This window comes from Heteronotia binoei, chromosome 12, assembly GCF_032191835.1.
Source record: "Heteronotia binoei isolate CCM8104 ecotype False Entrance Well chromosome 12, APGP_CSIRO_Hbin_v1, whole genome shotgun sequence".
Taxonomy (NCBI): domain Eukaryota; kingdom Metazoa; phylum Chordata; class Lepidosauria; order Squamata; family Gekkonidae; genus Heteronotia; species Heteronotia binoei.
The window spans coordinates 49,016,939-49,035,418 of record NC_083234.1 but is presented as its reverse complement, the minus strand read 5'-3'; the positions used below and the strand labels follow the sequence as shown (position 1 = coordinate 49,035,418).

General features: G+C 44.4%; 1 protein-coding gene across 2 annotated transcripts in view; it reads right to left on the bottom strand.

Annotated features, from left to right (window-relative positions):
* LOC132580283 (hexokinase-2) overlaps positions 1 to 18,480 on the bottom strand; it is a 388,522-nt gene that overhangs the window by 52,790 nt on the left and 317,252 nt on the right. The window contains exon 1 of one of the 2 annotated variants that reach the window (XM_060250997.1): positions 6,779 to 6,992. The exons of the other annotated variant lie outside the window; for it this stretch is intronic. Within the exon in view, the coding sequence (XP_060106980.1) occupies positions 6,779 to 6,826 (48 nt within the window). The 5' untranslated portion in view covers positions 6,827 to 6,992. Of the gene's footprint in view, positions 1 to 6,778; positions 6,993 to 18,480 lie in introns of those variants that run through there. 2 annotated transcript variants of the gene reach the window in all.

Here is an 18,480-nt window from a genome sequence, read left to right as displayed (position 1 = left end):
AAGGCCTTGTATGGATACGTCATCTTCCAGAGATCAGCTCCCTGCCCAAGATCCCTAAAATTTAATCTGTGAATGGGAAATGAATCCATCATGTCTTTGGTGGTGCAAATGCCTCTAAATGCATGCATGTGAACACTTGAGATGTATATCATGCAGAGGGTACCATTGCTGAAGCATCAAACCTTCAATAACTTTCTTTTAGGACAACTGTATTTTTCTCCTATACAATTAACAAAAGCAAGACCTCCTTACACATACAGGCTTTTAAATCATTGAGTTACCAGCTATCACAAAGGGCCAGAAAGCAGTATGCAGCAGATATATTGCAAGCTTAAGCAGTGTGAGTGGAGGGCTTGCAGTCTGTTGCAATATTTCCATGTGTCACCTTTATTTTATTGCACTGTCTTCTATCTTTGTATCCAGCTTTCTGTATTGTGGAATGGCTTGCTTTAGACAATTTTGTTTGTTTGCATAGTTTTCCAAGTCTGTAGTCTTAGTCCTATTGCATTGTTTATAGAAGGCTGTTCATTTGAATTTTTCTATTTTGTAATCTGTCTTGAGTCTCAGCAAGCAACACGTGGACTATAAATGAAGTAAATAAAATAATAATGCCAATACAGCACTAGAAAGGCCCCTGCATGCATTCACAATACAATGCAAAACTGCATGAGCAATGTTATAGACTTCTATTGCTGGGTGTGTGACAAGAGAGAAGGCTGGGAAGACAGTAGCTTGCAAAGGCCACCTTGTGAGCCACATGGCAGACACTGGAATGAGAAACTGCCTGTTAGTTGTTAACTCTATTGCAGGGGTGGCCAATGGTAGCTCTCCAGATGTTTTTTGCCTACAACTCCCATCAGCCCCAGCCAGCTTCTGTCAATTTAAATTTTGGGTTGGATCCAACCATTTTTCACTGGTGAGATGGGGATCACTGCTTTGACCACCAAAAACATGGTCCTGGTGGTCATGGTGCCTGATTGGACAAAAGCCACGTAACAAAGAGGGGAGATGGGTGAGATTAAGGTTGCCAACCTCCAGGTGGTGACTGGATATCTCCAAGAGACAGAGATTAGACCACCTGCAGAAAAGTACAGGTTTGGAAGGTGGAGTTATACCACATTAAAGTCCCTCCCCAATACCTGCCCTCCTCAGGCTCCACCCCCAAAATATCCAGGTATTTCCCAACCTGGAGCTGACAACCCTAGAGGAATTCTATCAAAAATTATTAACTTTTCTGTAGGTGAGTAGATGCCAAGTGGGTGTGAGCAGCAAGGACCTGCCTGGCTCCTGCAGTTTGGATGCTTGCCAAGGGTTCCATTCTGTAAAAAAAAATGCTCATTCAAGGAACAGTTCAATCATAGAACTCAATAAGACTGGAGTGACCAGGAATCGAACTGAATGTATTTCCTGCTTCCTTCTCCCTGCCTACCCTTGCTTTAATTCCATGGGAAAGTGCCCAAACAAAGCATTTGGCTGCCCCATATGCCTTCATCCTCAGAAGGCTTGCAAGATGGCAGAGGATTCAGGGGGTACCACTCCGAGACTGCACCCTGCCTCACCAACATGCTAAAAGACCAGTTTTGTTGCTAGTGCAGTCAGGCCAGCTCTCTTCTCCAGGCGCCGCCTGCTTATGGAGCCCAGAAATTATGTGTAACGTTAGAGCGTGCAGGAAGGACAATGGAGCTGGTTCATAAGTCTTGGCACCTGAACGCATGCACTGGGTTAGAATGAAAACCAGCACCGACCCGCCTCACTTCCCAAGGTGAACAAAAGGCCAGGACAGCATTCTTCCTTGAAGGACTGTGGGATAACTGGAGCCTGCACTCTCTTGCTGCCAAGGAAGGCAAGCAGGCAGCTCAACCTGTACTGAGCCTTTGCTCAGAAGCTGCAGGCCTAGAACGCCAGACCAGTCCCTATTGCACTGAAAGTTGATGCCAACAATTTCAGAACTATAGTTGCCCCTGGTTGCAATTGACCTAGTGGTACAGAGAGTGGACCTTGAAGGCCTTGGTCTGGATTCAAGGCTCAATTGCCGACTGGCCTAGAGAAAAATGTAATGTGGCTTTCCAGAGCCAAGTGGGTAATCATATCACCTGGTATTTGCTGCAGACAGGGTTCCCAGGTCCCACGAGCCACCAGCAGGAGACAGAAGGTAGTGTTGCCAGATCCAGGAAGGGAAATCCTGGAGATCTGGGATGGAGCCTGAAAGGACAAGGACCTCAGTAGGGTACAATGCCACAGAGTCCACCCTCCAAAGCATCCATTTTCTCCTGGGGAATTGATGGACATATGAAGCTGCCTTATACTGAATCAGACCCTTGGTCCATCAAAGTCAGTATTGTCTACTCAGACTGGCAGTGGCTCTCCAGGGTCTCAAGCTGTGGATTTTCACACCTATTTGCCTGGACCCTTTTTTGGAGATGCCAGGCATTGAACCTGGAACCTTCTGCTTACCAAGCAGATGCTCTACCACTGAGCCACCATCCCTCCAGATCTCTGCAGTCTGGAGATTAGCTGTTATTCAGGGATCCACAGATCCCACCTGGAGGTTGGCATCCTTAGCTGGAGTTCAAACTTATACTAAAAAGATAGCTAGAGAGACCAGCTTAAATGTTGGCAACACACACAAGACTTCTGGGGGAAAGTCCAGCCAGGCAAAATAGTTGCTTTTCTGTTGGTAAGCTTATGTACATGCACATACACACCCCTAATACTTCCGGGATGTTTTGCAATGGAAAAGTAGCCACCAGGCAAATATCACAGGTGTTTGCAGGCCATATAATCATGTGACATGTCAGAGGGTGAAGGAAGTGGGGGGTGGGGTGGAGACGAGAATGCAGAAAGTCCATTTGTGTGCTCAGAAGCTGCTGTTTCAGCCCTGCTTTTCCTTCAAGGCTACCAACAATGGCTCAACCATTGAGCAACTGAGGAGGGGCATAAAAGGCAGTTGCCCTCCTCTACAGGGCTTGAATAGAATAGCCAAATTCCAGGTGAGAGCTGGAGATCTCCTGGAATTACAACTGATTTCCAGACAACATACATGTATTTATTTATTTAGAACATTTATTCCATTTCTTTTGGAGAAAATGGCTGCTTTGTAAGGTGGACTGCATGGCAAGGTCCTTTCCCCTTCCCTAAATCCCACTCTCCCAGGCTCCAGTCCACCCTCAGATCTCCAGATATTTCGAAACCCAGAGTTGGTAACCCTAAGGCTGTTGACAGCATGTATGGTGGGGAACTTGAGGAGCCACAAAGGAGCCACATGGAAGAGCCCAGTGGGCCAAGAAGAATGAGAAGGAACGGTGTCGCCTTTCTTCTAGGACTCATTTCTCTTTCTTTTCTTCTCCTCTGGCCCACTTTGATGCCATCCCCCTTTATTCCTCCAGCCCTACCAAAGAGCATTTGTCTGATCCAGAGCACATTGCAAGAGAGAGATATAAAACACATACCAAAGACAACTGCCGTCATTAGTAATGATATATTCGTTTGTGCATGTCATTTGTATGGGTTACCTATAGTTACAGAAAACAGCCTTCCAAACAGATCTTGCACAATTGGCTTTGGTATATAGTTAAGAGTCCATAAAGTTGGCTTTTGTGCTAGCAGAGGAGGATCCAGGATGCAAAGCTGTCAGCCATCAATCTACTGAAAGTGATTTATAGAGGATCTTGGAGTGCATACTTGTATGGCGGGGGGAGCAAAACATTAGGCTCATGTTACTGGTCCAGCCTATATGGTCAGGTATAAATACAAATCCTTCTTTATTTACTTAGTACATTTTTATTCTGCCCTTTCTAGGGGTTAGGGACAACATATAGCAGTCTCCTTTCCTCCAGTTAACTCTCACAACAACAACCCTGTGAAGTAGGATAGGTCACAAGAGAATGACTGGAGCAAGGTCACCAAGCAAGTTTCCATGACAGAGCAGGGAATCTGAAGCTGTTTTACACAGAGCCTTGTCACTATTCTAACTATTATGTTGGGTTGGCTATTTTCCAGCTAACTACTGGAAAACGCCAGGATGCATGGAGAGAGGAAAAATAGCAGTCAACTCAAAAGTGAAACCCTCCCCGCACAGGAGGAAAACTAGCTCTTGCAGGCTTACTCAGAGCTATGCATATTCAATGCAGTTCAAGCATCATAGACACAACCTCAGTTTCCACCTGCAAAACTTTTTTCAAGGGGGAACACAGTGCACCAGGTAATTTCTTTCTAACACTGTACACATGGATAGAAAATTTTACTTCTATTCTTTAATATCATTACACCATCGGTTCAGGGTTGTTTATTGATTTGGTAATCAATGCCCCTGGTGCTAATACGAAACACATACCTACTTATAACCTCCACCATGAAATTCTCACCCATTTTAGTCCTCACCCTACATATCCTTGCCAAACTACAGGCAGAAAGCCTTCCTGTTTTAAGGACCATTTAAAGGCTGTTGAAGAGCACATAGAGAGTAGGCATATAGATGCACTGGGATGTGGTTTTTCTCTTCATCCTTTCACATTGCTGGCATTGGTGAGGCTGAGGGGTATTAAACCCTACACACACCCAGGAACATCCAAGCATGGTCTTTGCAGTTCTGTGTCATTTCAGTTGGTACTAAGAAAAAGTGCAATGTGGTTTTGCTTTGGTTCAATGCAACTACCTGCAGTCCTTCAAAATAGTTAGGTTGACATTCAAGCAGGTTTTTGCCTCCTTTCCCTAAGGACAATGTTTTTCTCTTGTGATATGTAATAACTGAAGATTGTATTTTCAAAATACCACCTGATGTTGCCTAGAAGGAGAATTAGGTCTGGATAAGCATTATTGGACCATTGTGATCTTATGTAATCACTTTTGTCCTTGGTCCAGACAGTATTTTGTAAACGATAATCCAAAATTCTCTCTAACCCTGTGTATTAAGTCACTCATCTCTCCACTCCCCCTTCTTGAAAAAAATGAGGAAACAAGGGGAATGGTGGCTGAAATAACTTGCACAATTGTCTCACACAGAATAATAAGAAAAAATAGAAAGATAATGCTAATTTCTAGATCTTTAGTCAAAACACACCTGCATAGGAGACAATAATTTAATAAACTATTTGTTATTTAGCTGAAGCAGAGGGAAAGTTGTTGGTCCTGGCCAAATCATATTCATGCAAATTAAAACCAGGCATGTGAATTTAGCTAATTAACACTTTATATTTAAAGAGTCAATTAATTAACTCATTAGAAGATATATTATTAAGCTTTAATAGCAGGTATGTTTAAAGCTATTAAATTCTAACCAATTAACATGCATAAATAACCAGTACATTTCTGGGGAAATCCTCTTTATCACATTGCCAGAATCATGGACTTGCCAACTGGCCTGGAGAAAAATAGCCCCATACCTTTAATAAAAGCTTAATATGTGGGAATGAGCAACTGATGCATTTCATGGCATGAGGGTAAATAACATCATCTGATAAATAACATTCTATTGAACCTCTATTAAAGGAACAAACAATTTTTATCCAGCCCAGTTGGCAACCTGAGAATATCAAGAGTAGTCATCAGCTGAGACCCACCCTTCACAAAAATGTTTCCACATTTCTGAAATCTCTGGCAAGAGTAACTAATATGTACTAGAAATAATTCTTTTTAAATGTGAACCATTTGTTGCATAACAATATGGGAGTGGTTTTCTCTTATTGCAATTACATGCTTCTTTTATCACTGCTTATGGCAAAACTGCAGCGCTTAATATTACATAACATAGTAGCAGAAGTTAGAAATACTTCTACGGAAGTGTGTGTGCGCAAGAAAAGTTGGAAATTCTCATTTCACTGAAGTAACAGAACAGCCTAAACCAGAACTGTCTGAGAAGAGGTTCACCTGTACCTAGGGGTGCCAACCTTTAAACTGGTCCCTCTAGCCATCTGTGTTCTGATATACCTCCATGCCATGAAAAGTTTGAACTCCCCTTTATCACACATCAAGTCTCTTTTAAAGGGACAGAACAACACATTTTTTTTCTCCTTGACAGCTGGCAACCTTAGCTATACCTGAACCAGAATCCAGCTGGGGAATATTAAAGTCTTGGTTCTTTTAGCAGAAGGTGCCTCTCCAGTGCTTCTTTGCAGGTTCCAGATTTACCTGACATGTTTAAAATTCCTCCACCCCATATCCTTTTGGAGAGTACTGAATTAGGTTTATTGAGATCTGGGTTCAGATTCCCACTTGTCCATGAGGCAAATCCATTGTAAACCAAAACAGGTATCAGTATATCCCAGTGCTCCCCAGACAAAGTAGATAAATTAATGTATCTGAGTTTTATTTATCTTTTGCTAAAAAGAATCCTTTCTTTGATCTCTACATTTCTCTCACAGCAGCTTGCTGCACAGCTGAGGATGCATAAAAAGTTCATATGGTAATGGAGGGGGGGGGCAGGATGAACTGAACATTCATCTAGCAACAAGCTTGTGTGTCCAGAATGTTTCAGAATCATCAACATTGATGCAAGTGACCAGGAAATCTGGTTTAATTACCAACAATAGCATTTTCACATTGATGACCAACTATTGATTACTCTTTTTAAAAGTTATCTTCATGTGAGACCATCACCCAACCCCATGAAGTTCTACTGACAAGGGAACGACTTAAAGCCGAAAACTGCATGTGTGCTCATGTGCCCTCTTTAAAGAATCTTGATTTTGCAAGAGGGGGACAAATGCAAAAAACCAACAGATTTCTTTTCCCTCCACAAAAAAAGAGGCCTGGTTCCAAGTTAAAAACTGTATCCTCTTACCTGATTGAGAATCTCCTGGTCCTTCTCGTCTAATTCTATTTCAGCCATTGTTTCCAGTCTTTGAGAAGCAACTCTGAACAGTGTAGTGACTGGTCTGGATTCCCCTCTGGAAGGACCTGCTCAGGACAGTGTCAGTGCAGAGAGTGAAGGAACCATCTATGACTCTCACTGAGAGAGCCCCAGCAGCAACGTCAGGGCTGAGGTCACTGGCTGTGTGTGCGGGAGATAAAGATGGAATCGTAGCAGGCAGCAGTCTAATCCTGGAACTGAGTGGTGAGCAAAGGGAGGAAAAAATCCATTCATCTCTTTGCTGAAAGAGGAGAGCCAGTGGTTTAAAAGAAGTTCCAAGGCATCATCTTAGAAGTGCAGGGAAAGTCACTGGCAATCCTGTTCTGCTCCAGTGTACATTTTGCACTCCAAAACAGATGCTTCAACTGCCAGACAGTAAATAAGGGAGGGATCAGACTTCATGGCAGTGTGTGCTTTAGAGGGGTCTCATGTTCAACTGCTGGCATCTACAGTTAAGGGATCTCAGGTAGCAGAGTTGATTGGGAAACAACTTTCCCAAGACCTTGCAGAGCTGGTATCAGTCAGAACAGACAGCGCTAGTTGGGCCAGTAAGTTGATTTGGCAGAAGGCACCTCCAGAAGTTCAAAAATATTGCAGATATACAGAGTTTATTTAGGAAATGGCCCACATCTGTTCTGATGTTATCACATATGCAAACAAGCTTTGCAATGTGATGGTATTTACATTTCCCCTGCAGCCTTTATTAACCTGAACTGGAACCAAACTGGAACATGAAAGCTTAAACTTTCTTTGTCTTAAAGGTGCTGCTAGACTCCAACTTTGTTCTGGAACAATTTCTGTTATCCCAGAATCTATACTGGAATGCAGAATCTGAACTGGAATGCAGCCAGAATATCGAATGGACTTTGGTCTTACTCATATCAGCAGTTCATACATGCAGTGGATATCTACTTTTTTGTCTGGCAGTTACTTATGAGCCTTGTTCTCTGGGGCATATGCTGTCTGGTGAGGGGCAGGGGACTACGCAACAGCCAGGAGCAAGCAAACTCAAGCCCCAGGCTTGTGGCACTACAGGGGCCACTCAGCTTGGCTTGCTCCTTGGTCATTTCAATATCCCAATCTGTCCTGATGGTTTTCCATGCCCCTGCAGTGTCCATGACTTAGAACTCCTAATCGCTTCCAAGAGGACATAAGGAAGGAATGCTCATTCCCTGGACCACCTTTTGTTGGTGCAGTTTGATAGCAAACCTGATGAAGAATTCTGTGTCATTCCAAAACTCCATACTGATTATCCCCAAAAGCTATCTCAACATTAGTGGCAATGTTTAGTATTTATGTGGCAGTTCAGCAGATTCAAAACACTCCCCACATATTTGCTCAGGAATCATTAAAAACACCTTGTAAGGTAGTACTGTATCATACTCCCACATGGCAGGGAAGGAGCAGAAAGATAATGGTTTGCCTGTCCCCAATGGGGATCATCCTCAGGCAAATGCACCTTTGAATAGATGGCCCAGTTTACAAATTTTGAAGTTCACTCACCCAGGACAAGATTGTGCACTTTACCCTTAGGAAGAAGCAGTGGATGTTTCTGCTATGAAATGGGCTAGATCAGGCGTGGCTAAACTTGCTTAACTTAAGAGCCACGTAGAATAAACATCAGATGCTTGAGGGAAGGAAGGAAGATGGGGGAGGGAGAGGTGAAAAGAAAGCAAACTTTAAATGCATTCTCAAAGCCACTGGCTGGCTTGGCTTGGAGAAGCGATTTTAAAAACAGAGATGTCTTCTCCAAGATGGCTGACAGTGCAGTGGGAGCTTCAAGAGCCATACAATGTGTGTGAAAGAGCCACATGCGGCTTCCAAGCTGCAATTTGGCCACTCTAGGGCTAGATAGTGACTCTACAGCCAAATATCTTGTCATTTTTGGAAGGATACCCTGCTGAGGAGATGCAATGAGAAATTAATTGGGCTCTTTCTTTATGTTTTCTGCATCCCACTTGGCATGCAAACTGCATGCACACACTTTGTCAAGCCTTGATCTGCTCATATAGCTTCCCCTCTAAGACACATGATAGGGGAGTGGAGGGGGTGTGTGCTGGCCACGTGTTCAGTCACATGGTTCATTACGTGCTGTCTAAAGCAGATAATCTGCTGTGGGTCTCATGTGACTGTAGGTTGCCTCATTCAGAATTTCCTTTAGTCACCGACCCTTCCCAAGAAGTAAAATGGGGAAAGGCTGGAGAGGGGCGGGAGCAATGACCTCAGATGGCAGCAGCGATGCCCAGGAGCAGTCCAGTCTGGGTTTCCTAGCAACGCATCTGCCCAAGTTCCTTCGCCTTTCATTCACTCTGTTAAGTACGTGATCTGAAGCACACAACCAAGTGATTTCCTTTCCCCCATGCAATGGAATGAGCTGTCAAGAGGTTTAAAGGGAACTGATGGTGATGATGCACTATTAATTCTGTCTAACAGAGATTATATAGATCGCTGGCACTGTAGACAGCATTAGCAGCCCTAGAATAAGTCAGTAACCTGAAATGACCTCTCTTAAAGCAAGCAGGTGCTGGAGAGACTACCTGCTTAATAGGTAGGAGATGGAGGTAACAGTATCTACAAGACTGACTGGCATAAAGGTGTGTAAGCATAAAAAATATGCAGGGTTCATCTAGGAAGAGCTCTCCAACTTTTAAAATCATGTTATCTTATTTGCAGCAGAATCCATTACAAAAATGTAAACATGTTATAATCGTTAACTAACTCAAAAGCCATTCTACATACATTTGGAGAAAGAGGACAAAAATATTCTTCCAAAAGCCATGAAGAAGAAATAAAAAAAACAGGTTGCTTACTTGTAACTGATGATCTTCGCATGGTCATCTGTGCATTCACACCCATGGGAGAAAACGCTCCTGCACTGACCTGATCGGTACTTAACAAGCCAAGGATTTTTGTGCTCAGCTACAGTGGGCATGCGCAAGAACCCCACCACGCATGCTCACAGAGTGGGCACGGACATCCCACCAGTTCCTTCTGACCTCTGTATGATCTTAAAGAGTGCCAAAGGACCGACAGCAGTGGGGAAAGAGGGCGGGTGGTGTGAATGCACAGATGACCACTTGAAGATTATCAGTTACAGGTAAGCAACCTGTTTATCTTCTTCGTGGTCTCTGTGCATCACACCCATGGGAGATTAGCAAGCTAGGCCTACCTCCGGAGGAGGGTGCTGGAGGTCATTCAGACACAGCAGACAGCAGGAGCACACTGCCCACTAGAAAAAACACTAGTGTAGATAGACAGTAGAGGCATAGCAGTATGCTTAACGGTCTAGATTGTAGCTCCGCAGACCTCTTGTGTGGATCACCTCTGGTGTAGCAGACCTCTTGTGTGGATCACCTCTGGTGTAGCAGAGACGTGGCTAAGGCCCTAGTTGAGTGACCTCAAGGCAGGTCAAGAGGCAACCCATGGTAAGGGACAGTCGGGCTCAGGATGTCCTGTTAGGCCTCAGGGAAGTCTCTGAGATCTTACAGTTTAGCTTGGAAGAAACAGTGGAGAAGAACAAGTTAGTATTGTTTCTAGAGTTGAATGAAGAACACAAAAGGAGGACCCTTTTGATATCCAAAGAAAGGAGACTTTCTTCATCTCCCAACCTACGAAGAGAAGGTTTGAAAGAGAGTTACAAACGGAACTCAGACTCTATTTCCAAGAGAAAGAGTACTTCTGGAGAGCGGGGAAGAAGTATATTCTACACATCATGAAAAGGGGGTATCATAACATAGAGCCAGTAGTCCAGCTATCCAACCAGTGAGAGAGACAGCCATCAATAACACTGCTCCCCATGACAAGAAATGAATGGAACCAGTAGCCATGAGTTTGGAGAGGTTCCCTGGCAGGATTGATAAGAGCAAGGCAGATGCCAAGGCGGAGTGGTCATTTGGCATAAAGATGAAAGCCTTTAGGAAGTGAGTAATAGAAGAGTGTGACGATGACAGGTACCCATCAATGGAGGAACAGGTGCCAAGGTAGCCAGGAGGCATGTTCCAACCCGAGGAGTTGAGGCTGCAGCCTACAATGATGCTAAGAAGTTAGAGATAATAGGAAGTTCCATATTTGGAAGGCGTCCAGGAGGCATAGAGATCTAGACCAATTGGAAATGTAATAATATGCGGAGGGTTTCCTATTATTCCAGAACTCAGAGTGTATCCCAGTTGAAAAGAGCACAATAAAATCTCTAAAACCATTTTTGAGAAAGAAACACTGTGTGGTGCTGTATCTGGCCACCGTACAACAGGAGTACAAAGGTGGGAGAAAAGCAGGGGGAGTCTCTGGGGTTAGACGACGCAGAAGAGGAAAGCAGTGATGGCAAAGCCATCGTAGTTATGCCCTAGAGCAGTGACGGCATGGCTTAGGATTTTGTTGGCTACCCTGGAATTTCAAGGTGGACATGGGAACACGTAGAGGTATTGGCTGCATCGCAGGAAAGGAGACCATCTCTTAAGATCTGGTATCCACTCCTGCTCTGAGGTAGAATCGCTGATGTTTCTGATCTTGCTCAGATGCTGTTGATCGGAGAGTGACCCCAGAGACATAACGGAGGGTGGAGAAAAAAACCTCTCAACATGAGGTGATGTCACCCTGCAGTTTCAAGAAATCATCGGTATGTTCAGGTCCCCAAGTGGACGGATGTGGGAACAGTGGAAGTCTATACCATCTGTCCACATTCTCAGTACTAGGGTACAAGCATTCTGGCAATAGCCCATCTGTGACAGTTATAAGATGAGGGATGAGGCATTTATGCAAGGATGAAGACAGACCTCTCTGCAAGTGATAGCTGAAGGAATGTAGTGGATCCTATCGTCAGCGTTCCCAGGAAATGATGTGGTAGTTGGCATGGTCAGGAGGTTATAAGTGGCTTGATACAGTCTGCCCCTGCCTCTTGTTCCTGGTATTCCAAGGAGGTCTCCCATCCAAGCACTTGACAGGGTTGGCCCTGCTTAGCTCCTGAGATTTGATGAAATTAGGTTTGCCTGGGCTATCCAAGTCAGGGCTGGTAAGCTCTTGACACGGGATCATTCATGTGCATCTTCTGGAACCAGAGACTGGTTTGTAATGATCCAAAAGCAAGGGTAGGGAGTTGGAGAGATGCCCTTAAAAGCAGAAAGAGCTCCTATTATGTGCCAATCCCGTGGATAGGACCCTGGGCAGTAGGGAGAGGTGAAGCAACAGGGGGTCCCTGGAGAGTCAGAGAGTTATGAGGCACCAGAACTCCAGAAATGTAGGACATGCACGAGGAGGTTGGTAAGCGCCCGGGCTGAGGTGGTTGAGGCCATAAGGCCTAGAGAGGTTCAACATGGAGAATTGTGTGTTCTTACCATGTTTGGAGCACATGCACAAAAGAGAAAGTTCTGCACCCTCCATATGATGTGTGCACGTGTGCAGACCCCACAGGGTAGCATTCATAGCTTTCTTTCTTTCTTTCTTTCTTTCTTTCTTTCTTTCTTTCTTTCTTTCTTTCTTTCTTTCTTTCTTTCTTTCTTTCTTTCTTTCTTTCTTTCTTTCTTTCTTTCTTTCTTTCTTCCTTCCTTTCTTTCTCCAGAGTGTTGGACTAGGTCAAAGTGGACTGAGCATTGTAAATGAGGATCCATTTGGAGTTAGCAACCAACAGTTGGCCAGTTTAGCAACCAACAGTTACAGGAGTGTGGTTAAATCTAGGAAATAGAGCAGGCTGCGAGCAGCATTATAGTTTGAGAAGGATGTATGGAGCTTTCAAGTGCCCAAAGGAAGTGAAGTGGTCCAACTGAAATGTAGTGGGAATACACGTTCAGTAAATCAGGGGCACCAATCCCATCTTCACGCTAGTTGGCAGGAAGATGTCATGCAGGGCAGTCTGCTAAAATTATACTAGAGGGACTTCATTTAGTGCTCTGTAGATCCTGATGAGGCAGAGGTCTCCCTGTCCTGTTCTTGATACCATGAAGTACTGAAAGGGAAGGTGGAAACTTGGAAGGATAGAAGAGTTTGGTCCCTGATCAGGAATGACTGGACTTCTGCCAGGAGGACAGTTGGTGTTAATATGAGCCTTCAACCGGTAGGTAGCCGATGCAGCTGCACTACATTCCCTCAGGTAAGAGAGAAAAGGTGTCGGTTAGTACTGAGGCAGAACCCTGCTTCCAGGAGAGTTCAGATGGTTGGTGCTAGGCTGTGTCCCGGATGGCGTAGAACCTGGAGGCAGACCCAGATTGTAGAGTGTTGTGATGATCCTGAGCATCTCATACCAAATGGTATCTGCAGTAGAGTGGACAACAACTGCCCTGAGCAGGAAAACTTCAGTATATATTCTAGTGCCCAACTGAGGTAATAGAGCGAAGACATGCATGGCATCCAGGAGTCATAACTACAAGTGATAAGTTGTTGTGAGGACAAGAGCATGCCCCCTTTGAATCAGTTTGACAGCAGAGAGCTGAACATACTGGGGGGGGGGGGGAGGGGAGACAGTGCTTCTGAGAGTTGTTGCCCAAACATAAACTGCCAGTAGCTGGTGTGAGTGGAGCAGCGGAGGGTCTTAACGCCTGGATACCAGCAGAATAAAATGTCTTGCCCAAGGTGTCAATTTCCCTCTCCCCCCCACACACAAAAAGGGGGGTTAGAAAGAGAGAGTTCAGCCCCCAGTTCATGTATTGTACACCTATGATCCGGTCAAGGAGAGGGACTTGGAGTAAGGATCAGTGTAGTGCAAACTTCTTAACCCTTTATGGCACTACTGCTGTAAGGGGGGGGGGGCTAAAACAGCAAATGTCAAGTGAAATGATGTCAAACACCATTGCAGTGGTCGAGGGTTGAAGCTGATAGGAGAAAGCGTCAGGGTACAGCCTAATGCTTTCATGCAGCCACCATAGGAATTAGGGTCATCCGATGGTAAAGGCAGAGACCATGAAGCTCAGGGTAAAGAAACAGTTGTGGAGGTAGGCAAGGCTTGATCTGCATCGAAACAGTCAGAGGATGGATAGAGATGCTGATATTCGGAGCCGATGGCAGAGCCATGTGAGTCTGCTCTGGAGGTTTGTGAGGGCGCTTCTTCTAGCATTGATCCAGTAATAAAGCCGCCAGGTCGCTGTTGCTAACAGTAGTACCATGGATGGTAAAGCATCCAGTACCTAAGGGAGGTTGCACATTGTGGACCAACTTGGGAGGTCCTTGGAGCAAGAGGAACAAACAGCTGCTGGGACCTCATGCAGTCTTTCTTTATAAGACTGGAGAGAATCCATGTGAAACCGAGGGTAATGGTGGAGGGAGGTAAAAGGGGGGGGGGTCAGAATCATCACTGCCGACGAGCCTCCACCCTCGAGGTCGAACGTCAGTATGGGGGAGCGCTTTGGCTCCAGTGCCCACGAAACTGCAGCCAAGCAGAGAGGCACTGACACTTGGGGCCCCGAGCATAGATGGGAGGTGCATTTGTGCTATGAACTGGAGCACGGAAGCACTTGGGTTGGGAATAAACTGAGTGTTGGGGGGGCTCAGTCAGCGATGTCTGGAGTTGAAGACGGAAGTGACTGCCAACTCTGACGCTGATCCTTCCAACACAATCCTTCAGCGGGCAACTGATGTATGACGATAGAAGTCATGTTTGCCATGCCTGCAGTCCACCTCAAATTCCTTATCCTCCCTGAAGAGCCATGAGAGTTTGTCTTGCTCTCAGCAGGCTCCGGTGCCAACGCTGCAAGTTGGGCCATTTGTTGTCCAGGATTGAAGACATCAAGATCCATTGAATCAGTGAGGGAGACGACTCAAGCAGTTTGAACAGGCATGTCACTGGCTTTTTCCTAGCTAGTTGGGAGGATTGGTGAAGATCTATTTTGCAAGTCTCTCCAGGCAGGAAGAGCGGAGGAAACAAATCAGGAGGGGAAATTTGACTCCAGCATTTGAGTTGGCAAGAGAGCTCGCCTCCACTGCTTTTCTGTAACAAGGAAGGAAAAAACCGGGGGGGAGGGGGGATCCGAAGGGCTGAGAAGAGTAAAGTTTTTGACTTGTCTCCATCTCACTTTGTTTGTTTGTTATTATTTGCATTTGAGATAACATGAGAGGCAGAAATAGGATTAGAAGTGGCTATTTGAAAGGGGGAAGTAGATAAAAGTACCAGCCAGAGCAAGGAGATCGACTAATCAGCACGCTGGTCAGAAGAGAACTGGCAGGATGTCCGCGCCCACTCTGTGAGCATGTGTGGTGGGGTTCTTGCGCATGCCCACTGGAGCTGAGCATGAAAATCCTCCTAAAAGGGACATCATTGATGGAATCATTTTAGAAGTACTGTACATAACACAAGGATTACTGAAGGAGGATAGGGAAATGGCTGAGAAGCTGAATGCATTTTTTGCCTCAATCTTCACTGTGGAAGATGAGAAGTGTTTGCCCGCTCCAGAACCACTAATTTTGGAAGGGGTGTTGAAAGACTTGAGTCAAATTGAGGTGACAAGAGAGGAGGTCCTACAACTGATAGACGAATTAAAAAGTCACCAGGTCCGGATGGCATACATCCAAGAGTTCTGAAAGAACTCAAAGGTGAACTTGTGGATCTCCTGACAAAAATATGTAATCATTCATTGAAATTTGCCTCCGTACCTGAGGACTGGAAGGTAGCAAATGTCACCCCATCTTTAAAAAGGATTCCAGAGGAGATCCGGGAAATTACAGGCCAGTCAGTCTGACTTCAATACCGGGAAAGTTGGTAGAGACCATTATCAAGGACAGAATGAGTAGGCACATTGATGAACACAAGTTATTGAGGAAGACTCAGCATGGGTTCTGTAAGGGAAGGTCTTGCCTCACTAACCTGTTACAGTTCTTTGAGGGGGTGAACAAACATGTGGACAAATGGGACCCAATAGATGTTGTTTACCTTGACTTCCAGAAAGCTTTTGATAAAGTTCCTCATCAAAGGCTCCTTAGTAAGCTCGAGAGTCATGGAGTAAAAGGACAGGTCCTCTTGTGGATCAAAAACTGGCTAATTAATAGGAAGCAGAGAGTGAGTATAAATGGGCAGTCTTCGCAGTGGAGGACGGTAAGCAGTGGGGTGCCACAGAGCTCAGTACTGGGTCCCGTGCTCTTTAACTTGTTCATTAATGATCTGGAGTTGGGAGTAAGCAGTGAAGTTGCCAAGTTTGCAGATGACACTAAATTGTTCAGGTTGGTGAGAACCAGAGAGGATTGTGAGGCACTCCAAAGGGATCTGTTGAGGCTGGGTGAGTGGGCGTCAACGTGGCAGATGAGGTTCGATGTGGCCAAGTGCTAAGTAATGCACATTGAGGCCAAAAATCCCTCAATGTTGAGGCCAAAAATCCCTCAAATACAAGTTGATGGGTTGTGAACTGGCAGAGACTGACCAAGAGAGAGATCTTGGGGTCGTGGTAGATAACTCACTGAAAATGTCAAGACAGTGTGCAACTGCAATAAAAAAGGCCAACGCCATGCTGGAAATTATTAGGAAGGGAATTGAAAACAAATCAGCCAGTATCATAATGCCCCTGTATAAATCGATGGTGGGGTCTCATTTGGAATACAGTGTACAATTCTGGTCACCGCACCTCAAAAAGGATATTATAGCATTGGAAAAAGCGCAGAAAAGGTCACCTAGAATGATTAAAGGTTTGGAACACTTTCCCTATGAAGAAAGGTTAAAACGCTTGGGGCTCCTTAGCTTGGAGAAACGTTGACTGTGGGGTGACATGATAGAGGTTTACAAGATTATGTATGGGATGGAGAAAGTAGAGAAAGAAGTACTTTTCTCCCTTTCTCACAATTCAAGAACTCGTGGGCATTCAATGAAATTGCTGAGCAGTCAGGTTAAAATGGATAAAAGGAAGTACTTCTTCACCCAAAGGGTGATTAACATGTGGAATTCACTGCCACAGGAGGTGGTGGCGGCTACAAGCATAGCCAGCTTTAAGAGAGGATTGGATAAAAATATGGAGCAGAGGTCCATCAGTGGCTATTAGCCACAGTATATGTGTGTGTGTGTATATACACACACATATATTGGCCACTGTGTGACACAGAGTGTTGGACTGGATGGGCCATTGGCCTGATCCAACATGGCTTCTCTTATGTTCTTAAAAGCGATCACACCCTTCATGATTTAAAAAGTTTACCAAACTCTTGGATTTGAAAGGCAGACAGAATTTTGGTTAGCATGATTCTTCTTTCTCTTCTGCTGTGTGTGCAGCTGGGGTGTGTGTGTATTTTTAACTAGACTGTCATGGTCAACCAACCAGAACCAATTACAACGTGGTGGCTCAGGAGTGAAGCCATCTACAAAGCAGCAGGTCAGAAGGAACTCAGTGGATCAAGATGTTAAAACTCCAGAACTGCCCTGTTCACCCAGCGTACAGCTATCATAAGTGTTTCCAAGTCTCCCACCACCAAAAAGTAAATCCACACTGGATATTAGCCCAATGTAAATCAGCCTAGCACAATCCAAACTCCAGTGGTTTCTCAGAGGGGCTGCAGCTCAATGAGGAAACACTTGCTTTGCATGCAGAAGATCAGTCCGGGCATTTCTAGGTAAAAGACTCTCAGGAAACAGGTCTTCGGAAAGACTCCTGAGTGCTGCTGCAGGTTAGAGCAGGCAGTACTGAGCTAAATGGAAAAAAGGTCTGACTTAGAATCAGGCAGTGTCACATGTGTTGCCCAAAGAATAAAACAGCAATATTTACCTACACTTCATGGATCTGATGAAGTTCACAAAAGCTTTTACTGAAATAAGTTTTAGTTAGTCTTTTAGGTGCCACCAGGCTCCTTTGTAAGGTCAATGTTATAGTCCATCTAACACAAGACATTATTTTCTGTTCTACTTATTGGACTAATATCACTGCAATTTGCATATTTTAAGAAACAAAAGTGGGAGAAAAGGGAATATTGTGGAATGAAAAAAGAAGAATGGTTAAGAGGAATAAGAAGACATGACATTGGGTCTGTTACAGTTTTTGCCTGCAGGGTTTAAACAAGTTCTTTTACTTCAGAGCATTCTCTTATGCAAACACTTCTTAGTAAACTCACCAAATGTCATGAAAATGTCTTATAAGTCTGATTAGTGTGCAGAATGAGTAAACCAGCCACATACATGGGTGTTCCTAAGGAGTAATTCCATGTAGTTAAAATATAGGAGAGGGGAGGCCAGTCGAGCTTTGCTCTCACTTAATAGTCATCTCGGCCAAAACCCAAAAACCTCATATGCTCAGAAGGCATCCCTGTCATTAACGAAGTGGAACAGAAAGCAAAGCCACATCAGCAAGAAATGCAAACAAGCCATCTGTAGTAAATAACCCATGAACCTGAGGACACAGTAACTTTTTATTGCCTTTTAATTTATCTGTACATTGTAATAGAAAAGATTTTTTTTATAATCACATGATAAGTACTGGAGAACAAGAGTTCTAATCTAATCAGTTCATGATACCGTGTAATAAATATAATACTAATAATAATAATAACCCGAAGGACTGGGATATACAGCGCAATCCAAAGCAGAGTTATATCCTTCAAAGCACTTTGGCTTCACTGGATTTAGAAGGGTATAACTCTGTTTAGTTTACACTGATGCTTTTCCACAAGGAAAATATTTGCAATCCAGAAGAGGGAGAAAGACAGAGAACAGGCAAATTAGTATAGATGCAATCATGGGG